Genomic DNA, 27,430 nt, shown 5'->3' with positions numbered 1-27,430 from the left:
CACCCCTCCTCCTCCCCCTCTGTTTTTCCTCTCAGTCGTTAAGACAGGCACGGCACACACGGCAGGTAAAGATGCTCGTCCTTTCTTCTCTGCTCTATGTGAGCAAGCATTGTGTGTGTGTGTGTGTGTGTGTGTGTGTTTATTGAAAGATGCTTTTGGAAAATGAAAGTGTATGTCGTTGTACATCTTAGCTGCAGTCATATATATGTGTGTGTGTGTTGTACATCTCAGCTGCAGTCACATCTATGTGTGTGCGTGTTGTACATCTTAGCTGCAGTCATATCTATATGTGTGTGTGTTGTACACCTCGGCTGCAGTCATATCAATGTGTGTGTGTGTGTGTGTGTGTTGTACATCTTAGCTACAGTCATATCTATGTGTGTGTGTGTGTTGTACATCTCAGCTGCAGTCATATCTATGTGTGTGTGTGTTGTACATCTCAGCTGCAGTCATATCTATGTGTGTGTGTGTGTGTGTGTGTGTGTGTGTGTTGTACATCTTAGCTGCAGTCATATTTATGTGTGTGTGTGTTGTACATCTCAGCTGCAGTCATATCTATGTGTGTGTGTGTGTGTGTTGTACATCTCAGCTGCAGTCACATCTATGTGTGTGTGTGTTGTACATCTTAGCTGCAGTCATATCTATATGTGTGTGTGTTGTACACCTCGGCTGCAGTCATATCAATGTGTGTGTGTGTGTGTGTTGTACACCTCGGCTGCAGTCATATCAATGTGTGTGTGTGTGTGTGTGTGTGTGTTGTACATCTTAGCTACAGTCATATCTATGTTTGTGTGTGTTGTACATCTCAGCTGCAGTCATATCTATGTGTGTGTGTGTTGTACATCTCAGCTGCAGTCATATCTATGTGTGTGTGTGTGTGTGTGTGTGTGTGTGTTGTACATCTTAGCTGCAGTCATATATATGTGTGTGTGTGTTGTACATCTCAGCTGCAGTCATATCTATGTGTGTGTGTGTGTGTGTGTTGTACATCTTAGCTGCAGTCATATCTATGTGTGTGTGTGTGTGTGTGTGTGTGTTTTACATCTTAGCTGCAGTCATATCTATGTGTGTGTGTTGTACATCTCAGTTTCAGTCATATCAATGTGTGTGTGTGTGTGTTGTACACCTCAGCTGCAGTCATATCTATGTGTGTGTGTTGTACATCTCAGTTGCAGTCATATCAATGTGTGTGTGTGTGTTGTACATCTCAGCTGCAGTCATATCTATGTGTGTGTGTTGTACATCTCAGTTGCAGTCATATCAATGTGTGTGTGTGTTGTACATCTCAGCTGCAGTCATATCTATGTGTGTGTGTTGTACATCTCAGTTGCAGTCATATCAATGTGTGTGTGTGTGTTGTACTTCTCAACTGCAGTCATATCTATGTGTGTGTGTGTGTTGTACATCTTATCTGCAGTCATATCTATGTGTGTGTGTGTGTGTGTGTGTGTGTTGTACATCTTAGCTGCAGTCATATCTCTGTGTGTGTGTTGTACATCTCAGCTGCAGTCATATCTATGTGCATGTGTGTGTGTGTGTTGTACATCCTGGCTGCAGTAAATGTGTGTTGACTCTGTTTTGGCAGCTACTGTAGCTGTAATGTGTGTGTGTGCGTGTGTGTCTCTGTGTGTGATATTGTGCAAACACTCAGTTATGGTGGCGTGTGTTTCACGCAGATTGCAAGAAATTATATGGACTTTTTTGTATGTGTGTGTCACACAGTAAACACTCCAGTGGGGTTTGTGTGTGTGCGTGTGGTATTGCTGCAGCGCTCCAATGTATTCATGCAAAATGGCTGTCAAGTGTGTGTGGGGTGGGATTTGAGTGTGTCCTCAAAGCGTCACTTTAAATGCGTCAGGTTAGGTTTGATGCCGCAGACTGGAGGTGCAGTGGAAGCTTGACTTTGCGCGTGTGCGTGACCTGCTTTTACAGTGTTGTGTCACATCCGTGGGTAATTGTCAATGAATTGATCAGGAATTCATGCAATGTTAATGTAAACCAAATTAAACAATATAGTATGAATACGTAATTGCATGTGTCCATGTCCATCCAAACTAGCGTGTTTAATTATTTAAATGTGTCCTGCTCTGCTTCTCTTCTCCATTTCCTCCACCAGTCCTCTCTTTCGGCACAACACATGTTTATATATTAATGTCCTTATCCGCACATTTAAAGCGCGTCATTCGAGATTTGTGTTTGCTAGGGGTATCCCGGCAAAAATAAAGCTGCTTTCCCGCCAAATGCCCAGCGAAAAGGCTGCTGGAATCACCCTACAAGCAGAAGATGCGTTCAGGGACTGGTCCCAGAGAGAGTTCAGTTAAAGCTGCAAGGACGGCGTATTTGTGTCGAAAGGCTGGCGTCCGTTTACCCAGGATGCATTGCGGCGCAGCATCCCCTCGTCGTGTCGTCATCACTCGCTCGTGCCTCCTGCCGCTGTGGTTTGTGCTGAGCACTGCAGTCAGAGCCGGCCCAAGGCATAAGCGTACTAAGCGCTTGCTTAGGGCCCCGCGGCCACCAGGGGGCCCCCAAAAGCAATTAACAAAAAATTCTCATTTTTTATTTTTTGCATGTACGAGTCTGGCAGTGATTAGTATTAATAACAAAGTCGGCCATCAGATTTCTTACAGGGATGTCATAAATGACTTTGCCTCCAGAAAAGCCAGGAAGCACAGCAGGCACGTGCACACATAGGGCCCTATGGGTGCTCGAGCCCCTGCCCTTTTTTGCCTCATCTTAAAAAGTGCCCTCTGCCTGTGTGTGTGGTTTTTTCTTCTTCCTTTAAACAACATTAATACATTCCTGTCAGAGATGTAAAAAAAAAACAGCGGTACAAAAACTCCACGTTTTCTTGTAATATCGGGTGAGTGAGTGAGTAAGTGAGAGGAGAGAGAGCCAAGTTACTGCGCCCCTGAGACGTGACAGTGGAGCAAGTTGAACCTGTGAGTTATGGTCTAGTCGCCGTCCACTTATTCAGCATCTAATATGGGTAATATTTCAGAAAAACGCTGTATTATTCTATTATTCAATGTGTCAGCTTCTGTTTTTGCCGGACGTCGGAGCACGGCGCATCAATTGAGCACAGCACATCAAGTCTGCACAGAGCAGAGCGGACCGTGCGGACATCATCAGTTTCTGATTTATTAAATTGTATAACAGTGCAAAATATTGCTCATTTGTTGTGGTCTTTCTTGAACTATTTGGAAAAAAAGATATAAAAATAACTAAAAACTTGTTGAAAAATAAACAAGTGGTTCAATTATAAATAAAGATTTCTACACATAGAAGTAATCATCAACTTAAAGTGCCCTCTTTGGGGACTGTAATAGAGATCCATCTGGATTCATGAACTTCATTCTAAACATTTCTTCACAAAAAAAGAAATCTTTAACATCAATATTTATGGCACATGTCCACAACAAATCTAGCTGTCAACACTGAATATTGCATTGTTGCATTTCTTTTCACAGTTCTTTTTGACAGACATTAAAAAAAAATCTCACGTACCCCTTGGCATACCTTTAAGTACCCCCAGGGGTACACGTACCCCCATTTGAGAACCACTGGTGTAAAGGACCAAAAAAAAAATTCCTGCCCTTTTCTGACTTTGAGCCCCTGCCCCTCTATAATAATGTGCACGTCCCTGAAGCACAGGTTTTAAGGAGTGGGTGGAGTGGTGTGGGTGGTGAAGAACAGAGGAACAAAACTGTGATGTGATGGTCAAATGTGTGAATTAAGGACCTTAATTTAAGGTAGTTTATTTAGATTTTTTCCCCCAAATTTTTTGGCACATCGTTATGTACATTTACATAGTTTTAATATGTAGTAACTTTATATTTGTTTATAAACCGTTATGTTACCTTGTTTCTGGTAACTCTGTTCATTAATATTATTTAAGTATTTGCTTGATATTTAATTTAATTATGTTGTTTTTTGTACAGTTGAATTTGTTCCTTTTTATATATATTTAAGTGATTTTATTGTTGCACTTTATTGTTTTTCTTGCACTACGAATTATTTTTGCACATTGCTGTTTCAGATTTTTGTTACCAAAAATAATAAAGTGAATCAGAATCAGCTTTATTGTCCAGTTATGTTTAACACACATGGAATTTAACTTCAGTAGACTGCACTCTCTTTGTACAAAGTAAACATTAAATATGAACAATTACCTAAAAATATAAACTAGTAATTAAAGACTAATATGTACAAGACTGATGAGACAAGATGACACTTTTACTGTAAATACAAAGCTTTATCACTTGGACTGTTCAACCCCAGGCCACTCTTGTAGCTGAATGTTTTCTACATTTTAAGATTAGGAACCATATGTGGCACTCTGGACATCATTCGTTCATTCATTGGTATTATTTATGTTCTTAACTGGGCCACCCCCATATCTTTATAAATGACATGTCATTTGTAAAGACATGCCAGGCTGACAATAGGATAATGTAAACAACACTGCCAGAGCCGCAATGAGTTTATAGTAGGTGTGTGAATGATCAACAATCAATATTATTGGCAGAAATAGAGGGCCCCAAAATCAAATTTTGCTTAGGGCCCCTTGGAGGCTTGGGCCGGCACTGACTGCAGTCTGCGGAAGGTGCGGCGTGGTGCGTTCAGGGTCCCTCCCCCTGCGTGCGGATGCTGGCTGCGATACCGCTTACCTAACAATAGCGGCGCGCACAAGACACGCCGGGTGAGCGATACTGAACATTTTGGTATCGATCCAACAAAGTATTGCCGATCCGATACTTTTTTTCTTAAGATCATTACATGATGTTTTGATTTTTGCTTGTAATTTGTTGATTACAATCAGGGTATTTGTATAAGACAATGGAATCAACAAAATAATATAATTATTCCATTTTATAATTGTTTGAGCAAAAGGAAGCTATCTATGAAAATGAACTGATAAATAGTGATCTTTTTGCAAGAGTCGATCTAATACGGATTTCTGAGGAGGCGATAGGAAAGAAGATGTTTGCATTAGACCGGGGGTCAGCAACCCGCAGCTCCCTGGAGCATTTTTTAAAATGATTGAAAATAGAAAAAGATGGGGGGGAAAACACTTTTTTGTTTGAGGACAAACATGACACAAACCTTCCCAATTAGAAAGCTCACTGTTTAATATGTTGGTGTATATGCTTCACTGATGAGAGTATTTGGTGAACATTGTTTTGTCATACTAATTTCGGCGGTTCTTGAACTCACCGTACTGTGGACTGTGTTTGTTTACATATAAAATCTTCCACTCCTTCTTCGTCTCATTTTGTCCACCAACAGTTTTGTGCTGTGCGTGAATGCACAAAGATGCGCTTTGTTGATGTTATTGACTTGTTGGAGTGCTAATCAGGCATATTTGGTCAGTGCATGACTGCAAGCTAATAAATGCTAACATGCTATTTAGGCTAGCTGTATGTACATATTGCATCATTAAGCCTCATTTGTAGATATATTTGAGCTCATTTAATATCCCTTACTTTTATCCTCTTTGTAGATAATTTAGTTTTGCATGTCTCATGACATATTATCTGTATGTAATATTGGCTGCATTTCAGATAGTTGTTTGTGTGCCATGTTGTTCAGACCACAGCAAACATTACCCAGCTTGCCAAAGATTGTAATAAATCTATTAGAAGAAGACAGCCTGTTGTTTCCTTTAACTTGGACACACACATCTATACCTTTGGCCATTAAAAGACAGTAATTTACAGGAGTTATCTCACCTTTTGAGTACCCCCTGATTTACTAATGTTTTCTAATGTTGTAAAAATGTGTAGAATAAATACAAACATTTCAACATTTTTGTCAACGAATATTTGCTTCAGCCTGCGACACATAGTCATTTTGATTAGGGATGTCCGATAATATTGGACTGCCGATATTATTGGCCGATAAATGCTTTAAAATGTAATATCGGAAATTATCGGTATCGGTTTCAAAATTATCTGTATCGGTTTCAAAAAGTAAAACTTATGACTTTTTAAAACGCAGCTGTGTACAAGGACGTAGGGAGAAGTACAGAGCGCCAATAAACCTTAAAGGCACTTCCTTTGCGTGCCGGCCCAGTCACATAATATCTACGGCTTTTCACACACACAAGTGAATGCAAGGCATACTTGGTCAACAGCCATACAGGTCACACTGAGGGTGACCGTATAAACAACTTTAACACTGTTACAAATATGCGCCACACTGTGAAGCCACACCAAACAAGAATGACAAACACATTTCGGGAGAACATCCGCACTGTAACACAACATAAACACAACAGAACAAATACCCAGAACCCCTTGCAGCACTAACTCTTCCGGGACGCTACAATATACACCCCTCCCCCACATCAATCCCGCCCTTCTCAACCTCCTCATGCTCTCTCAGGGAGAGCATGTCCCAAATTCCAAGCTGCTGTTTTGAGGCATGTTAAAAAAAATAATGCACTTTGTGACTTCAATAATAAATATGTCAGTGCCATGTTGGCATTTCTCTCCATAACTTGAGTTGATTTATTTTGGAAAACCTTGTTACATTGTTTAATGCATCCAGCATTGCATTGCAACAAAATTAGGCATAATAATGTGTTAATTCCACCACTGAATATATCGGTATCAGTTGATATCGGAATCGGTAATTAAGAGTTGGACAATATCGGAATATCGGATATCGGCAAAAAAGCCATTATCGGACATCTCTAATTTTGATAGTAGGCTATTATAGCTAATATAGACACTTACATAATGTTTTGCCTTCATTATAAGACTTATGTAAGGTTTTTCATTTTTAGCGGCTCCAGACAGATTTGTTTTTTGTATTTTTGTATTCTCTTTCAACATTTTAGTTTGCCGACCCCTGCATTAGACAAATATGAAAAAAGTATGTTATTGTTTTTTATCTTTGCACCATACACTGGTTGGACACTTCATTAGGTATACCATCTAATAAGCACCAATACAAAAAAATCAGGCTATATGCTAATGATCTTGTGGTGTTTTCAACGAGTGTCAATAATGATTGTCATTGGACCACCAAAAGTTGTCAAACCCTCGTTGAAAAGGATGGTTTTGATTAGGGATGTCCGATAATGACTTTTTGCCGCTATCCGATATTCCGATATTGTCCAACTCTTTAATTACAGATACTGATATCAACCGATACTGATATCAATCGATACCGATATATACAGTCGTGGAATTAACACATTATCATTCCTAATTTGGACAACCAGGTATGGTGAAGATAAGGTCCTTTTTTAAAAATTAATAAAATAAAATAAGATAAATAAATTAAAAACATTTTCTTGAATGAAAAAGAAAGTAAAACAACATAAAAAGAGTTACATAGGAACTAGTAATTAATGAAAATTAGTAAAATTAACTGTTAAAGGTTACTACTATTAGTGGACCAGCAGCACGCACAATCATGTGTGTTTACGGAATGTATCCCTTGCAGACTGTATTGATCTATATTAAAATATAAAATGTAGGAAACTGAATATTAATAACAGAAATAAACAACCCTTTTGTGTGAATGAGTGTATGAGTGAATGGGGGAGGTTTTTTTTTGGGTTGGTGCACTAATTGTAAGTGTATCTTGTGTTTTTTATGTTGATTTAATAAAAATATAAATAATAAAAAAAACGATACAGATAATAAAAAATAACCGATACCAATATTTTCCGATATTACATTTTAAAGCATTTATCGGCCGATATTATCAGACATCTCTAGTTGTGATGTAAAAAAGTGCTGTGTCATGATGTCATCTGGCCTTCGAATGCAAACCAAATGAGTGCACAGCCAGTGGCACAATGTTGTTGTTGGCTAAAAATTTGGATTCGTGGTCACCACTTCCTGGTCATCACTTCCAGGCGCATGTTTGTCTGCAGCAAAACACGACGTGCCTGCTCAGCGTGACGACAACGCGCAGTTCACGATGTCTGCGGACGTTCAACATTCTTCTTCCTCCACACGTAGAGCAAAGCTCTGCAGTGCTGCAGGGCGGGGCCTCAAACGAGCACAGAAAAGAAGATCATATTTAAAAAAAGACCAAAAAAACATGCAACACGCCTCATTGACAGTGATAAACACACAAGGTCTGTCATCCAGGACCTGCAGCCTCCTACTTGGAGCCGTGAACATCACTTAAGTGACACACACATCTGGCGACAATTGGCTGGGATAACACAAACACAGCCATGAGGGCCCAACACACTCATTCACTATCAAGACATGCCTGGAACCTTCTGGAACATTGACAGTGCGTCCGAGCTGCTCCTGAGATGTTTCCTGCATTAGCGCAGCTGCAATTTCCAAAGATTCTCTCCTGGGAAACAGGAGGCAGCTCTAAACAGGAAGTAGAGTATAGAAGAAAAACCTCCACTAAATCAGCTTGGAAAGAATGAATCAAAGCGGTGCTTGCATCATCAAGTTCCACCTGATCAACCAGCAGTGAGTGTGAGCCTACTTAGATGTTGAATGTGACAAAAATGTCTCCTCCTCTTTATCACCAGGATGTCGATTGTCAGCATCGTCGCCAGGGAGATCCTGGACTCCCGAGGGAACCCCACAGTGGAAGTGGACCTGCGCACGGAGAAAGGTGACACGCCAGCGTTAGAGCAGCTGACCTCATTTGCTGATAGCAGGCCCGCTTGCATCACAACCACAACACCATCATGTTACCGCACCAAACAAAGCAAACGCTAATGTTTTAGGTACATTGAAATATATTACAGAAACATCAGTGGCTTAAAACATTGTCCAGGGCGAACAATTGTTGAGATAAAATGTAAAAAAAAAACTCAGATAAAAGTATCAAAGCAGCAAATAGTCTAATTTTAATGTGTTTGTCGGCTCCAGAATAGAATAGAATAGAAAAGAATATAATAGAATGGACTTTATTGTCATTATATTTGCATATAACCAGATTAAGGACTCCAACTTAAGGTGCGGTAGTGGGAACAAATATGGGAACAAATCCGTGTGCTCATGGGAAACACTAAATTGTAAAAACAAAACAAAAATATGGAGATGTTTAATAGTAAAGGTGATATTGTTGCTAGCTTATTTCATGATAAAGAATAAATAAAATAAAAGGACTTAAATTGTCCATAACGATGTTTGGCGATAAATAAGTTAAACAAACTTTATTTATATTGAACTTTTCATGCACAGGCAAGTTACAACACAACTATATATATATATACATATACATATATATATTTATACATATACATATATACACATATATATATATATACATACATATATATACTGTATACATACATACACACGTATATATACTGTACATACATACATACATACATATATACATATACATATACATATATATATATATATATATATATATATATATATATATATATATATATATATATATATATATATATATATATATATATATACATATATATATATATATATACACAGTACTATAATACTATAATACACCTCATGGTGCAACCTGGACACATCATCAGTGATTCTCCCGGGGTCATAGGGTGTTTCGGGTCTTAATCAAACACCCTCACCCGGGCGACCCAGCCGAGGGTGATCAGTCCCTCGACTTGTGTCCAGGTAGCGCACTACGCCACGCGTCCCCCCTCCTCAACCAGAGCCAACGTGAAGCCTTTTCAGACGCTTCCAAAATGTTTTTTATGGCTCTTCTCCTGTGCAGTCCACACATCCCAAGGAGCCCCAGGACCCGGTGTAAGGACTTGCCTGCAAAACCCCTGCAGCCCACCTCAATAGGCTCGCAGCGGGCCTTCCACCCGTTCCTCCGGCAGTCAGCCACAAGATCTGCGTACTTCGCTCTCTTCCTTTCCTGAGCTTCCTCCATTCTGTCCTCCCAGGGGACAGTTAGCTCAAGGAGTACCACCTGCTTGCTGGTTCCAGACATCAAGACCATGTCTGGCCGGAGTGTTGTAGTTGCGATGATGTCTGGGAATCGCAACTGCCTTCCCAGGTCAACCAAGAGCTGCCAGTCCCTTGCTGTTGTTAGCAGGCCCCCCTGGGTCTTCTTGGAGGGTTGAGGTTTCTCTCCTGCTCGGACAAAGGAAATTGTGCTCTTGGTTGGGTGTTGCCGCTTACTGGTGTTGATGCCCATGCAGATGGTGTCTGCTATTGCCCGCAGGACCTGGTCGTGGCGCCACCGATACCTGCCATCTCCCAATGCCTTTGAGCAACAGCTGAGGATGTGTTCTAATGATCCTCTTTTCTGAAAGAGCTGGCACACAGGTGCGTCTATCAGGCCCCAGGTGAACAGGTTAGCAGGGCTTGGGAGGACATCATAAACTGACTGGACCAAGAACTTAAACTGGTGTGGCTCCGCTTTCCAGAATTCGGTCCAGGTGATCTTGCGACCAGCTATGTGCTCCCACTTGGTCCAGGCCCCCTGCTTGCTCATTCCCACCACTCTGCTGAAGCGAGCCTCCTCCACCTCGGCGCGAACCTCCTCTTGGACAAGCTTTCGTCTTTCCTTTCCTCTGGCTCTGCTGTAGTTTGGTTTGGTGTTGCTACCCAGCCCAGCCCGACCAGTGGCTACGGTTCCCACCAGGGTGCTGTGTCGCAGCCTCGCCTCTGCCCGCTCCACTGCATCCTGGGCACGCCACTTCCTTCCTGTTCTGACCTCCACACCTGCTGAAGATACTTTCCCATCAGCAGAATCTCTGTAGAGCAGGACTTCTCTGGCCCGGGAAACCTTGAACTCCTCTGCCAGACTACTGAAAGGAAGCTGCAGCTTGGTGTTGTGCCCAAACAAAGCAAAGCTGCTTAGGCTCCGTGGCAGACCCAGCCACCTGCGCAGGGACGAGCTGATCTTCCTCTCAAATCCCTCCACGATGGTCATTGGGAATTCGTACATTAGCAGCGGCCAGAGGAGACGAGGCAGGATGCCATGCTGATATATCCAGGCCTTGAACTTCCCAGGAAGTCCTGACTTGTCCACAGCTGAGAGCCACATGTTGAGGTTATCGCTGGTAGCTTGACGTGCAGCGGTATCCTTCAGATCACCAGTGAAGAGCTTGCCCAGGCTCTTCACTGGCTTTTCTAACACAGATGGAATTTGGGTGTCTGCCAGACTGAAGCGAAAGCGGTCGGTTACCTTTCCTTTTCTTAAGACCAAGGACCTGGACTTAGAGGGCTTGAAACTCATTCTTGCCCAACTAATGAGTCGATCAAGGCCTTGAAGGAGCCATCTGCAACCAGACACTGATGTTGTGGTTACCGTGAGATCATCCATGAATGCTCTAATCGGAGGTTGCCGGGTGCCGGATTTGGACAAAGGGCCTCTGCACTCTACTTCCGCAGACTTCACAAGCATATTCATGGCCAGTGCAAACAGGGACACAGAGATTGTACAGCCTGTGATGATACCTTTCTCTAGACGATGCCAATCTGATGTTGAAGTGCCAGAGGACACCCTCAGACTAAAGTTGTTGTAATAGTCGAGGATGAGATGGCAAATCTTCTCTGGAACGTGGTATCTGCTCAGAGACAACTCCACCAACTTGTGTGGAATTGATCCATAAGCATTGGCGAGGTCCAGCCACAGTACTGTCAAATCGCCTCTGTTCTCTCGTGCCTCACGGATCAGCTGTGTTACCACACCAGTGTGTTCGATGCACCCTGGAACTCCTGGGACTCCTCCCTTCTGCACATAGGTGTCAATATAGGTGTTCTTCAGGAGAAATCCCATGAGGCGATTGGAAACGATTTTGAAGAAGGTATTGCACTCAACACTGAGGAGGGAGATTGTCCTAAACTGCTCGATGTTCCTTGCGTTTTCCTCCTTGGGAATCCATACTCCCTCTGCGTACGTCCACTGCTGAGGTACTTTCCCTCTTTTCCAGATCACCCGGAAGATCTTCCAAAGACGCTCCAACAGGCGGGGACACTGTTTGAAAACCTTGTACGGAACTCCACTTGGGCCTGGTGCTGATGCTGTTCTGGCAGATTTGATTGCCTCTTTAACTTCCTTCAGGGTGGGTTCACTGATGTCGAACAGGATGCAGGGTTCTGGTGGGCATATGAGGGCTGCACAGTGGCCGAGGTCTTGCTCTCTCATGCCGTCGCTGTAGGTGTTCTTGATGTGGAGGTTGATTTCCTCCTCGGGACATGAGAGTTGACCACTGCGTTTCTCTCCCAGCAGCTTCTTTGTGAATCCAAATGGATTTGCAATGAAGGCACTGCGCTTGCGGGCCCTTTCCTTGCCTCTCTTCCTGTGCCACTCGGCACGTCGCAGGGTGAGTAGCCTATCCCTTACCACACCCCTCAGTTCTGCCAAGGCTGCCTTCTCATTCTCGCTTGCCTTCCTGTACTGGCTCCTGAGTACTCTCAGTTCTTGTCTGAGTTGGGAAATTTGGTTTCCCGCCGGTTTGGAATTGGTGCTGCAGTGGTAGTCTTGGTGGCACGTTGTTCCTTTATGCCAAACCTGTCTGATGCAATGCCAATTATGAATGTGCTCATTGTCTTGAGCCTCTGGTCCACATTACCCTTGGCTGTTGCTTCCAGGGCTGTATTAACATCTTCATCAAACTGTTTCACAATTGTGGGGTCAATTAAACGCTCAAAATGGCCAGAAAAAGAGAACTTTCATCTGAAACTCGACAGTCTATTCTTGTTCTTAGAAATTAAGGCTATTTCACAAATTTGTTTGGGTGACCCCAAACTTTTGAACGGTAGTGTACATATACATACATATAAACATACATACACACATACTGTATATACATACACACATACTGTATATACATACATACATATATATATATACATACATATGTATATAAATATATATTTATGTGTGTGTATATATATATATATATATATATATATATATATATATATATATATATATATATATATATATATATATATATATATATATACATACAGCAGTGGTGTCCCGTCAGGGCCAGCCAGGCCTTCTCTGCTGGCCTAACATAACCAGAAATCATGAGCATAATTAAAGATAAAATCTTTTTTTTATTTACTTTCCCTAAATATCCAAAAGTATTCATATTCTCTTCATGTCATATTATGCTCGTTCCAGTGCTGTTGTTTTTAGTTTTAGTTTGTATCCAATCAGAATGCAGCTAGCTTATGTTGCCATGCTGTACGAAATCTGAGAAATGAGAGTCGAGAACGCGAAATGGACATTCACAGTGACTTTTATCTCCACGACAATACATCGGCGAAGCTCTTTAGCTACGGAGCTAACGTGATAGCATCGGGCTTAAATGCAGATACCGTAGAAACAAAATAAATAAACCCCTGACTGAAAGGATAGACAGAAAATCAACAATACTATTAAACCATGGACCTGTAACTACACGGTTAATGCTTTCCAGCCTGGCGAAGCTTAACAATGCTGTTCCTAACGACGCCATTGAAGCTAACTTAGCTACGGGACCTCACAGAGCTAACGTGATAGCATCGAGCTTAAATGCAGATAGAAACAAAAGAAATAAACCTCTGACTGGAAGGATAGACAGAAAATCAACAATACTATTAAACCATGGACATGTAACTACACGGCTAATGCTTTCCAGCCTGGCGAAGCTTAACAATGCTGTTGCTAACGACGCCATTGAAGCTAACTTAGCTACGGGACCTCGTCAAAGCTATGATAAAAACATTAGCGCTCCACCTACGCCAGCCCTCATCTGCTCATCAACACCCGTGCTCACCTGCGTTCCAGCGATCGACGGAGCGACGAAGGACTTCACCCGATCATAGATGCGGTCGGCGGCTAGCATCGGATAGCGCGTCTGCTATCCATCTCAAAGTCCTCCTGGTTGTGTTGCTGTAGTCCGCCGCTAATACACCGATCCCACCTACAGCTTTCTTCTTTGCAGTCTTCATTGTTCATTAAACAAATTGCAAAAGATTCACCAACACAGATGTCCAGAATACTGTGGAATTTTGCGATCAAAACAGAGCTTTTTGTATTGGATCCAATGGGGTTCGAATACTTCCGTTTCAACCATTGATGTCACGCGCATACGTCATCATACATAGACGTTTTCAACCGGAAGTTTCGCGGGAAATTTAAAATTGCACTTTATAAGTTAACCCAGTCGTATTGGCATGTTTTGCAATGTTAAGATTTCATCATTGATATATAAACTTATCAGATTGCGTGGTCCAGTGACGTGCGGTGAAGTTCATGGCTGGTGAGGCACTGACTTCATCACAGTCAGATTTACAAACATATGAACCCTAAAGAGTATCTTATTCACCATTTGATTGGCAGCAGTTAACGGGTTATGTTTAAAAGCTCATACCAGCATTCTTCCCTGCTTGGCACTCAGCATCAAGGGTTGGTATTGGGGGTTAAATCACCAAAAATTATTCCCGGGTGCGGCACCGCTGCTGCCCACTGCTCCCCTCACCTCCCAGGGGGTGATCAAGGGGATGGGTCAAATGCAGAGGACATATTTCACCACACCTAGTGTGTGTGTGACAATCATTGGTACTTCAACTTAACTTTAACTTTACACATACAAACTGTAGCACACAAAAAAGCACATTTAATAAAAAAAAACATTATTATGGTCTTACCTTTATGTAATATATTGGATTGGAGGCAATAACCAGGCGAGGTGAGGAAGTACGTCTCTTTACTGTAGACTTCAGAACAAACTCAACCCACTTGACGTCAGGTGCGCAACCCCACGTAAATCGTTGGCCAACCAAAAAGTAACCCCAGTATGCTATAGCCAACATTAACCAGGAGATGGCAACAGACAAACATAGATCACTCTATTACATTCCTCCCCTTTTAGAAATGTAGAAGTTACTCAAAATAAATAAACAACCCAACCAAAAAATGCAGCAGCTCAATAAGAAGCCCAAAAGTGCAAAAACAATAATGTTCGTGTTGGAGTAGTTGTGAATGAATGAAATATGAAATTCGTGCTGCAGTTTGCAGGTGTACCTAATGTTGTGTCCCTGCAGTCGTTCACGGCTCCTCCGGCGCGAGCATTGTTGTTTTTGCATTTTTTGGCTTCTTATTAAATAACTTTTTTAAATAGATTCAATCTTGCACGTGGAAAGTTTAAGTGTGGGTTTTAGTTGATATAACACTCCCATCAGAATGTGCATTCTACGGCGGAGGATGCATTCTCTACCACCAGGAGGCGGGATTACTGCGAGCCTCACACAGTGCGTCTTCGCAGCAGTTTTATGATTGCTCAGCACAAGAAATACGTTACACACATACAGTTGTTGACAAAATACACTGTACATTATATACCTCAGCTAACTAAACTATGGAAATGTATAATATAGTTCATGTAGCAATACGGTCTCACTGCACAGCAGGCCAGTAGTTAGCCGAGTCCGCAATCCATGTTGAGGCTCAACGCAGTGACGTGCCTCAACTGGCTGCTGATCACCGCACCGTCTCTTCTCAGTATTTGAACGGCAAATGTGAAAATTCAGCGATTTTGAATAAAAATAATCTAAAACTGGTGAAGTTAAATGGAAAATAACTTTATAGTATAATCACTGGATACATATAACCATTTAATTAATTTTTTTTCTTTTTATATTTTTTTTCTTTCCACGATGGCAGGTGAGGCCATCACCTGCCTCTAGTGACTGCACGTCACTGGCGTGGTCGGTAGTAGTGGGTTTCAGTAGGCCTTTAAAAATAAGAAGAAAAATAGTAACATAAACCAAGCCATGACCCGGGCCAAGTGTCCCCAAAGCCACCGAGGACGAGTCAGGTGGCGGCGGTGAGTCGAACGTCGCTGCAGCTGGGGAGGCGGGCGTCCACACACTGGCCACATTTTTGGTTGAAGTCAGAACCTCATTGTATAATGAAAATATAAATGATACGGATTGTATTATAGATACAATTGGAAAAACATTGTACAATAAACAGAAAAATGTATGATAGATAATAGCTTTTTAGGAGAATGATAGTAGACACTGTTTTGGTATCCTTCCTATCTTAAAAACCTCAAATGTTTATTTTAAAATTTTTTATCGTATAGCTCATGAGAGAACTCACTTGATTTTTTTACTCTCTTCGCGCAGGTCTTTTTCGGGCGGCGGTGCCCAGTGGCGCATCGACTGGCATCTACGAGGCGCTGGAGCTCCGAGACGGAGACAAGAGCCGCTACAAGGGCAAAGGTCGGCACGTGTTCTTGAAGAGTTCCTGTTCCACGTTTGCAACTTTTCAGACTTGCGTCAATATTTAAAGTGTTGGATTCTTGTTTTACATGAGGTAGAAGTGTCAAATCATGAGGTTGGTGTGTTCCTAACCTAGCCCTGCTCCTCCTAAATCGAGTGAACTGTCGGTTAGACCAGTCTTTTTCAACCACTGTGCCGCGGCACACTAGTGTGCCGTGAGATACAGTCTGGTGTGCTGTGGGAGATTATGTAATTTCACCTAATTGGGTTAAAAATATTTTTTTGCACACCAGCAATTATAATTCGCAATTAATGTGCTGTTGGTGAGTGTCTGTACAGCGCAGGTAGCTAATTGCTTTGTTGTGTGAGACGACGGCGATGGTTTGTCGTGATCACAACATGCAGACGACAGCGGGAGGCAGCGTGCAGGTAAAAAGGTATCTAATGCTTAAACAAAAAATAAACAAAAAGCGAGTGCTGCTAAGAAAAGGCTTTGAAGCTTAGGCATGGCTATGCAAAACGAAACTAAGACTGAACTGGCTGCAAAGTAAACACAACACAAAATGCTGAACGACAGCAAAGACTTACAGCGTGTGGAGCAGACGGCGTCCACAAAGTACATCCGTACATGACATGACAATCAACAATGTCCCCACAAAAAAAAAGATCGCGTCCGCACTACTTAGATAGTCTCGATTACAAAAACAAAGCAGGTGCGGAGAATAGCGCTCTTTTTTTAAGAAATATTTTCTTGCGGCCCAGCCTCACCCAGTTTCTGCATCCAGTGGCTTCCAGTGAAATTGAGTTTGAGACCCCTGTCTTATGTGCTGGTAAGATAATCCCTGGTAAAGACGAGACCATCTGCTCCAAATATCTTGTTGTGAAGCTAAGAGAGTCCGGGCCTTGTAATTTTGTGGAGATGAGTTCGCTAACAGTCTTAAACAGGTCGAGAAGGGCTGTTTCGGTCATGTATTTATGACAAGGCAAGCGGCGAAATCCCACATTCTTCACCACTGAGAGCGGTTTATTATCCAATACTATGAATTCCATTAGTTTACCACAAACGCCAACTCCACGTTGGGATTCTGGTGAAAACGTTTCTCCCCGCTGGAATGACTCTGTCATGGTTTGTTGTTTTTGTCCACAAAGGGCCACTGGGCCACCCCGAGAACACTTCTGTCTTAAAACTAATCAGAGCAGGAAGGCTCTTAATTTTTAATGATGCTTTCTTCTTTGTGGTCTTCAGGTGTTCTGAAGGCTGTGGGACACATCAATGACACGCTGGGTCCTGCACTCATAGCCTCAGTCAGTGTGGTTTATGTTTATTGTAAACATGTCTTTTCACGTAAAAGGTCGCCACGCTAACGTAACGGTGTGCGCAGGGAGTCAGCGTAGTGGAACAGGAACAGCTGGACAACATGATGATCGAGATGGACGGCACAGAAAACAAATGTGAGTCTCATAACGTCACCGGTTTATGTCAAATGTGAAGAAGAAAATCTAAATGACTTCCTGTCCAACAGCTCAGTTTGGCGCCAACGCCATCCTGGGCGTGTCTCTGGCCGTCTGCAAGGCCGGCGCTGCCGAAAAGGACGTCCCCCTGTACCGCCACATAGCCGACCTGGCAGGAAACACAGAGCTGGTGCTGCCAGTTCCGGTGAGGGTCTTTGGGCATTCTTCTTCATGCTTTCACTGCCGCCTTCACAGCCTGCTTGTGTGTCTGCAGGCCTTCAACGTGATCAATGGAGGCTCTCACGCTGGAAACAAACTGGCCATGCAGGAGTTCATGGTCCTCCCCGTCGGCGCCGAGTCCTTCAAGTAAGAACTACTCATAGAAACATCTTGAATGTCTTGTCTCTCTTGCTTCTCCTCACCTGCCCTTGCTTGGCATCCGAAGGGAGGCGTTGAGAATAGGCTCTGAGCTCTACCACACGCTGAAGGGTGTGATCCAGGAGAAGTACGGCCAGGACGCCATCAACGTGGGTGACGAGGGGGGGTTTGCCCCGAACATCCTGGAGAACAGCGAGGGTAAGTAGAATGAGTCTAAAGGCGCTTCCTGTGTCTCACCGTCTTCGCTCCGTCCTCAGCTCTGGACCTTCTTCAGACGGCCATAGAAAAGGCTGGATTTAGCGATAAAGTGGTGGTCGGCATGGACGTGGCTGCCTCGGAGTTCTACCGCGAGGGGAATTACGACCTGGACTTCAAGTCCCCTCCAGATGCAGAGCGACACATCAGCGGCGAGGAGCTGGCCGACATCTACCAGAGCTTTGTTAACAACTACCCAGGTGGGTCACGATCACCAGGTTCATGACCAAAACCTTCTAGGACTCTAGGTGATGTGTCCCCCTGTCTACTCCACCAGTGGTGTCCATCGAGGACCCCTTTGACCAGGACGACTGGGAGGCGTGGTCCCGCCTGACTGCCCAGGTGGGGATTCAGGTGGTCGGCGACGACCTGACAGTGACCAACCCGAGACGAATAGAGAAGGCAGCTGAGGAGCGCGCCTGCAATTGCCTGCTGCTCAAAGTCAACCAGATCGGCTCTGTCACCGAAGCCATACAAGCGTACGTATGACAATTCTATTCACGCACTGCCTGTGGTTGGCACCCGGCAGTCGCCACTATGATCATCTTTTGTAAAGATTCATTTAAATCCGTCAGTTACAAACTACATCATAGCAATTAAGAAAAAAAACTATTTTGCTGTCAAAGTTCAATAATAAGGTTGTTTGAATCAAATAGTTAATGTGTGACACAACTTACACCTTGTATAAATATAAAATTGTTCATTCCTCCTGAAAGCGGCAAACCCAGCACGAAACAAATATTTTTATTGCTCACCTTTATTTTTTCATAAACACTGCCACCATTTGGAAACCGGGATGAGGTGATAGAAGATAGATACAAATATGTTTGTGGCAGCATTAGACAAAGTTAGTTTAACTTTCACTTTTGCATCTTACAGTACATACAAAGCCCAAAACCAGTGAAGTTGCAATGTGTTGCTGCCATTAAATTCTAAGTTAATGACTATTTGCAAAAAATAAAGTTTACCAGTTTGAACGTCAAGTATCTTGTCTTTGCAGTTAATTCAATTAAATATAGGTTGAAAAGGATTTGCAAATCATTGTATTCTGTTTTTATTTAGGATTTAAACAAAGTGCCATCTTCACTGGTTTTGGGTTTTGTAATTGTGATGCATTCAAGGAACCTTGATTGAAGTTCAAAACAGAGGCATCACTTGTTTTTAAAGACATGGGAGGTTTAACTCTCAGTAGGTATACTAACAATACTAACTCTAATAATATGTTATGATTATTATCCACTAATGATAATCCCACATGAATCAGCGAATCTCTACCTTACACTATGAAGTATGGGGAAACCAGACAGATTTATAATCATATTTAAGTGAATAATGACTGGGTTAAGGAGCCCTTAGCCGCACTAATGACGCCCCTAGTTCGAACGCTTGATAAAAATATTATTGATGAAACCAAGACATAAACATGTACCGGTAATATTTTTTGGGCTTTCTGATTGTGGAGTGTGTCTTCTACTGTTCTACATTCATCATGTTAGGAAGACTAAGAATACTTCATACAATGATGGATGGATACTAGAGTATACATGCAAGAGGGAACTGGTTTACAATCACATCATCTAGATATGGTAATCCCATATTTAAAATGTCAAAAACCTTTTTTCCATACAACGACATTACAAGTATATGGAAAAAACTTAAGGTTTTTACATTAGTTTTGCATGTAAATATACGGTGTATGAGGCAGGCATGGTTATGACTATGATTTTTCTCTCTCTCTCGAGGCTAAAGGGGGACTTCACCGATTCGTGGGGGGAGTTCACGTTATCTTTGTCCTTGAATATTTGTGGCATTTGTTGAACGGTCTGGGATAGGTAAACAAGCATAGTGTCACCTCTCACAAATTACAGCCACTGTTAGCGTTAGCACAAACTAGCATTGTGAGGCACTCTTCTAACGGTAATGCATTCTCCTTCGCTGTAATAAAAGGTCCCCTCTGGCATATTTTCCAAAAAAGTCCAGTCTTATCACAGCTAAAAAGATAGGTAGAAATCCCTCTTTGCTTATAAAATCCAATTTGAAGCTTCAGCGTAGTCCGAGCAGTCTCGCCATGCTGCATCAGACACTGTGAATGACGGCTCCTCTTTTTAAACTTTTCCAAACACCCACAGCTCGCCTTAAATTGTTCTTCCGTGCTGGTTCCAGTATGGTCACTTTTGGACTCCAAGTCGTCATATAAATGGAAAGCCATCTCTCAAATCATAGCCTCTGCAATGCTATCGCTGGCTATCTGCTTCTCAATTAGCTACACCAGCAACACATTTTCTACCTTCTCCCGCACTTCCTAATTGTTCTTGCGAAAAATATTTAACTCCTTCGGCAAAGTCAGCAACCATGTAATTGTCCTTTTTGATAAGTGTTGCAATTGTGGACGTGTTTCTTCCATATTTGTGAGTCAATCCATGTGCTTTCACTGCATCGCAGTTGAGCAAAACATAAGCAGGATGTGACGCCTGGGGCCCGCCTTTTAAAATGGCGTTTTACAGGAGTGTTGTCATCAAAATGGCTCCCTCTATAGCAGGTCCGGCGGTAAACAAAATTAATATATAAATGTAAAAATGAATGAGGTGACAGTACACTGAGACATTGGTCGCTCACCTAGGCATATTTGGTATTCGTAGACCGAAAAGAACGCAAATAGAGGCGTTCATGAATCAAGGTTCTACTGTATACAGTATACGAATAAATATTACATGTAAAATAACAAGCGCCATTCAAATCACACTAAGCTAACGGCTAGCAGTTAGCATTGTAAGCTAGCAGCTAATAGCTATAACATTAAGACAAGATTGCTGTTGTGCAGCAAGCAGCGGACAAACTATCTGAGTATGCAAGGGGCCTTGATCTTCATGCAAAGAGTAGATACCAGCAAAAAATCTAACTATGCAATGGAATAGATCCCTATACTTTATCAAAAAAAGATTTGTCGAGTGATAAAGGATTATCCTTCGGTGGAGTTCAAGACATATTGTAAAATCTTGTTCTCTAGAGATCATTGTACACGACCAAACAGATGAAAACTTGTAAAAGCATGGAGGTTTACAACTTCTTTGTGTGTGGTTGGGTCAAGGAAATTGGTATCGAGACTCTCCCGAGAAAAAATATGCAGCGTTTCTGCTCGGGTAAGGTTCATGATTTAACTTTGTGTCTACAGTCATGTTTGTTGTTCCTGTTGCATGCGCCGTTTACAAGTACGCATGGTCGGGGCGTGGGGAAAGCGATGTAAAAGCTCTCCACAATTCTCCCATGCTGCACAACAGGGCATTTTTACATGCCGAAAAAGTAACGAGGAAGCGCTGCAAACACATAGCATCAGCTCAAAGTTAGTAGCAGTCATGGCGCTCTGTCGTCACATGTGTGCCTTTTGACCAATCATTGAAGAGATCGCCTGAAACCGAGTTGGCCTTGCTCTCTTTATACACCACTCCACTCTTTATCACTCCACCCAAACCCAAGGGCAGCACACTCCGCGATGCCTCCACGGTTTGATTTCACATTTTCGGGGTTTATGCAGATCCCAGATACACAATAGCAGGTACAAATGGGTAAGAAAAGTTTGTTTTACATAATAAAGGCCTAAATTGCTATGGGGGGGGGGGGGGGGGGGGGGGGTGATTGGAGGGGACGAACGACTCAACAGATTCCTGACGGGGGAATAGCCCTCCCCTAAACCCGATGTAGCGCCGTCCCTGGTTTGTGGGGCGAAGATGTTAGGTTTAGAGTGGGGTGGGGGACCTTCAGAAGTCTAATTATAATAATAAGTAAGTAGTGCCATGATGATGATAGTCACTTCGTTCCCGTCAGGTGTAAACTGGCTCAGGCTAACGGCTGGGGCGTCATGGTCAGCCATCGCTCGGGAGAGACGGAGGACACCTTCATCGCCGACCTGGTGGTGGGACTGTGCACTGGCCAGGTAGAGAGAGCACACACCCAGCACACACCCAACACACACCACAACGGTGGAGCGCTTTAACCCCTTGACCCTCCCTCTATGTTGCAGATCAAGACTGGCGCCCCCTGCAGGTCTGAAAGGCTGGCCAAGTACAACCAGCTAATGAGGTCAGTGTAAACACTACACTTTCCAACAAAGCCTGTTGGGGAAAACATTTAGCAAACATGTGCCGAACTGGTAAACTTTGTTATTTTTTTGCAAATATTAGCTGATTTGGAATTTGATGCCTGAAACATGTTTCAAAAAGCTGGCACAAGTGGCAAAAAGTTGAGGAATGCTCATCAAACATTTATTTGGAAAATCCCACAGATTACAGGCTAATTGGGAACAGGTGGGTGCCATGATTGGGTATAAAAGCAGCTTCCATGAAATGCTCAATCATTCACAAACAAGGATGGGGCGAGGGTCACCACTTTGTCAACAAATGCATGAGCAAATTGTTGAACAGTTTAAGAAAAACCTTTCTCAACCAGCTATTGCAAGGAATTAAGGGATTTCACCATCTACGGTCCGTAATATCATCAAAGGGTTCAGAGAATCTGGAGAAATCACTGCACATAAGCAGCTAAGCCCGTGACCTTCGATCCCTCAGGCGGTACTGCATCAAAAAGCGACATCAGTGTGTAAAAGATATCACCACATGGGCTACGGTCCGTAATATCATCAAAGGGTTCAGAGAATCTGGAGAAATCACTGTAAGTAAGAAGCTAAGCCCGTGACCTTCGATCCCTCAGGCGGTACTGCATCAAAAAGCGACATCAGTGTGTAAAAGATATCACCACATGGGCTCAGGAACTCTTCAGAAAACCACTGTCAGTAACTACAGTTGGTCCCTACATCTGTAAGTGCAAGTTAGAACTCTATTATGCAAAGCGAAAGTTATTTATCAACAACACCCAGAAACGCCGCCGGCTTCACTGGGCCCGAGCTCATCTAAGATGGTCTGATGCAAAGTGGAAAAGTGTTCTGTGGTCTGACGAGTCCAGATTTCAAATTATTTTTGGAAACAGTGGACGTCGTGTCCTCCGGAACAAAGAGGAAAAGAACCATCCGGATTGTTATAGGCGCAAAGTTCAGAAGCCAGCATCTGCGATGGTATGGGGGTGTATTAGTGCCCAAGGCATGGGTAATTTACACATCTGTAAAGGCACCATTAATGCTGAAAGGTACATCCAGGTTTTGGAGCAACATATGTTGCCATCCAAGCAACGTTATCATGGACGCCCCTGCTTATTTCAGCAAGACAATGCCAAGCCACGTGTTACAACAACGTGGCTTCATAGTAAAAGAGTGCGGGTACTAGACTGGCCTGCCTATAGTCCAGGGGCCGTACTTATCAAGCTTCTTAAAATTACTCCTAAGAAGTCTGCTAAGAGTTGACTTAAGAGTAAATAAATTCTTGGCTGAAAGCTGCACTTAAAAGTTAGTTATCAAGCGTCTTACTCACACTTTCAGCGAAGTGTAGGACTGAATCTTAAGTGTCACACTCAGAGCTGAATTACGACATTACTATGTGCCGTAAACGCAATTTTAGGTGACGTCATTTCTGTGTCCATAGAAATGACCAATCATGGAAGGGAATCCGTTGTCTAAGAATAAAGAAATATCTTGGAAATATTTAAGTGGACAATGGGAGTGTATATTTTGACAATAAACTACAAAATAATACAAAACAAACTAGTCCCCGCCGGCACTCACGCTACCGCTCCCTCTCTTCTCTCGCCCACACACTCACTGACGTCACTCACCTCACGGCCACACACATACGCTACTGTCATAACATTTTCTTTCCAATTAATTAATTAGGCAACTAATTTGAAACTGGTGTGAGTGGCTCTATATTTACTAGCCCACTGCAGACACATGCAGAAATCAACAAGGAATCGAAAAGTATTAAATCTGTGACAAAAATAATAAAACGATACCGTTTGATCAGCTGCTCGTCATAAAAATAAAAAAAACATTGTTCAGTTCCCTGAACGTTCACGCACGTCTCTCTCGCCTCAGTGCCATCCCCTGCTGGCAACTCCTAACCACTTAAGACACCTCTGAAGGTCTCTTAAATATCGTGGAGAGTAGGAGTGATTCTTAGACTTAAGAACGTTGATAAAAAGCTTTTATTCTTAAGTTTGAGAGTAGGACTACATTTCGCAAATTCTCAGGACTTAAGTGTAAAATGGCACTCTAAGAAGCTTGATAAGTACGGCCCCAGACCTGTCTCCCATTGAAAATGTGTGGCGCATTATGAAGCTTAAAATACGACAACGTTGAACAACTTAAGCTGTACATCAAGCAAGAATGGGAAAGAATTCCACCTGAAAAGCTTCAAAAATTGGTCTCCTCAGTTCCCAAACGTTTACTGAGTGTTGTTAAAAGGAAAGGCCATGTAACACAGTGGTAAAAATACCCCTGTGCCAACTTTTTTGCAACGTGTTGCTGCCATTCAATTCTAAGTTAATGATTATTTGCCAAAAAAAATTAAGTTTCTTAGTTCAAACATTAAGTATCTTGTCTTTGCAGTCTATTCAATTGAAAATAAGTTGGAAAGGGTTTGCAAATCATTGTATTTTGTTTTTATTTACAATTTACACAGCGTGCCGGTTTTGGGTTTTGTAGTTAGAATGCATAAAAAAGAAAATTATGTTCTTGTCTTACATAAGGATCGTGAATGATAGGCAACATTTAAAAAAAGGAGCAGTTCCCCTTTAAGAGTGCTTTAGTGCATTAATAAATAGAACCCTTATTGAAGTGTAATTACATAAGTGCACAAACTGAAACACAGCTCTGTCTTTTGAGGTGCTTAAGTGCGTTTACACTGAGAAGCACAGCAAAATGCAGTTTACAGTCAGAGTTTAGGACAGAACTCGGAGTGAAGTGTGCAGCTTACATAATATACTTAATGAGAAGTGTAAGCACAGACGTGCACAATTTGAAACTTACACTTACACTGGCCTCTATGGCTACATTCACACTGCAGAGTCGGATGTCCAATTTGGATTTTTTGTCAAATCCGATCTTTTTAGTGGTCGTTCACATCACAATAAAAATGTGATTTCTAATGTGAATGCAATCTGACTCGCATGCACTGCAGTGTTTATGGAATAAAAATGGTTTCAGCTCTATTCGGTCCTTGTACTGGCGCATTTGTGGCGATTTCAAGGATTTTGCGCAATCAAAGTCAACATTTTCTGAGTCGAATTGTTAGAAAAAGATTAAGAAGGATGAAGACAAGTATTTTGGCTCTTGCAGTTTTACGGCATCATTTTCTTCAATGTCCGCTTGAAGAGCGTGTCTGTGGGCGAGCAGTCAGAGACAGGAGGGCTTCACGCGAATTCCTAAAACATTATTTTTACCGGTTTTCTGCTCCGTTGTCAACTATTTATTTTGTAACCGTCGATTTTGACGAATAATTATAACGCTTATCGCTTTTTGATGACGTTCTGGTCGGATAATGTGACCTGAGCGCGTGAGGACGCATGGTATATATAGCCGAATTATTTCCATATACCAAAGAGGCGTGGGTCGGATATGAAAAATTCGGAATTGTGCTGTTCACACTGACATGAAAAAATCCGATACAGGTCCCATATGGGCAACAGAAAAATCGGCATTGACCTGCAGTGTGAATGAGGCCTGTCTTCCCCATCTTGGCTACGTAGCAGAATGGGTGGGACTAACTCAAGTGGTTCCATCCATCCATCCATTTTCTACCGCTTAATCCCTTCGGGGTCGCGGGGGGCGCTGGAGCCTATCTCAGCTACAATCGGGCGGAAGGCAGGGTACACCCTGGACAAGTCGCCACCTCATCGCAGGGCCAACACAGATAGACAGACAACATTCACACTCACATTCACACACTAGGGCCAATTTAGTGTTGCCAATCAACCTATCCCCAGGTGCATGTCTTTGGAGGTGGGAGGAAGCCGGAGTACCCGGAGGGAACCCACGCAGTCACAGGGAGAACATGCAAACTCCACACAGAAAGATCCTGAGGCCGGGATTGAACTCACGACTACTCAGGACCTTCGTATTGTGTGGTTGTCATTCACAATTAAAAAGGAGAAAAGAAAAAGGATGTAAATGTTCTCGGAAAGAAGATTTGGGAAAGCACTACACTGGCAAAGTACACAGTGTACACAGTACACTTATTGAAGTGTACTGAAGGAAGTTTTCAATTTAAAAGACCATTGAGGGTTAGGAAAAAGGAGGGTGTAATCCCATCATGCAGGACAGGAGGAGTTAGCAGAGATTTAGCGGCGTTAAATGCTAATCTGTGCACCTCAGCAACGTTGTCAGCATAGATGCGTCCACGATGGTTCTCATGTCTCTTGTTTGCAGGATCGAAGAGGAGCTGGGAGACCAGGCACGCTTTGCAGGACACAACTTTAGGAACCCCAGCGCCCTGTGAAAAGGACTGAGACACACACACACACACACACACACACACACACACACACACACACACACACACACACACACACACACACACACACACACACACAGACCGAGCCATGTACAAATGAAAAATCACACATGCAAAAAATGTAAGAATATGCACTGGACCCATGACCTGTATGCACGTGCACACTCTCTCTCTCTCACACACACACACACGCACACGCACGCACACACGCACACACGCTCACACGCACACACAGGTGGAGTTAAAAAGCCAGACATGCACTGTTATTAGTTCATTTGAAAAGATGCTTCTTAAAGATGTGGACAAGAAAAGAAAGCCAACATGCACACTCCTCTTCCTCGTAAATAAACAACTTTGTTCTTTGCTTTGTGCTGAATGTCCGAGAAGAGATTTAAAAAAAAAAAAAAAAAAAAAAAATGAGGACTTGTAGTAATTAAAATGTATGAAATAAACAATTTGCAATTTCACTCTAGCCTTCTTGTGTTCTTCCACATCCCGGGTGTCCAAAGTGTGGTCCCCAAAGAGGGTGTTACAGCCTACGATTATTGTATTCATTGGCCTGTGACACATTGTTAAAATAAACCCCCCCTAAAAAATAAAATAAAGCTTTTTTAAAAAAACTAACTTTAAATTATTTCAATAAAAAAGTTTTGGACACCCCTGCACTAGCGGACCTTGGTGACGTAAAGCACTAATAATTAACAAATCTTCTTTTTCTCCACTTTTATGTCCTTAAAGGCCTACTGAAACCCACTACTACCGACCACGCAGTCTGATAGTTTATATATCAAT

The 27,430-nt window shown here is 42.5% G+C and overlaps 1 protein-coding gene across 2 annotated transcripts; it reads left to right on the top strand.

Moving 5' to 3' along the window:
• On the top strand, positions 1 to 27,430 carry eno2 (enolase 2). Of its 2 annotated transcripts, XM_062056619.1 has the most exons (14): positions 1 to 65; positions 8,513 to 8,598; positions 16,065 to 16,160; positions 17,407 to 17,465; positions 17,543 to 17,612; positions 17,684 to 17,817; positions 17,887 to 17,978; positions 18,058 to 18,188; positions 18,248 to 18,445; positions 18,523 to 18,724; positions 22,068 to 22,176; positions 22,264 to 22,322; positions 26,554 to 26,671; positions 26,718 to 27,430. In XM_062056619.1, the coding sequence occupies exons 2-13, from the start codon at positions 8,514 to 8,516 to the stop codon at positions 26,621 to 26,623; spliced, it is 1,305 nt and encodes a 434-aa protein (XP_061912603.1). In that variant the 5' UTR covers positions 1 to 65; position 8,513; the 3' UTR covers positions 26,624 to 26,671; positions 26,718 to 27,430. The 2 variants fall into 2 exon arrangements, with proteins under 2 accessions (XP_061912603.1, XP_061912602.1); XM_062056618.1 differs by lacking the exon at positions 26,718 to 27,430 and having other exon boundaries at positions 26,554 to 26,691.

Source organism: Entelurus aequoreus, linkage group LG08, assembly GCF_033978785.1.
Source record: "Entelurus aequoreus isolate RoL-2023_Sb linkage group LG08, RoL_Eaeq_v1.1, whole genome shotgun sequence".
NCBI lineage: Eukaryota > Metazoa > Chordata > Actinopteri > Syngnathiformes > Syngnathidae > Entelurus > Entelurus aequoreus.
The sequence above is the reverse complement of the archived record's forward strand: the minus strand, read 5'-3'. Positions and strand labels throughout refer to the sequence as shown.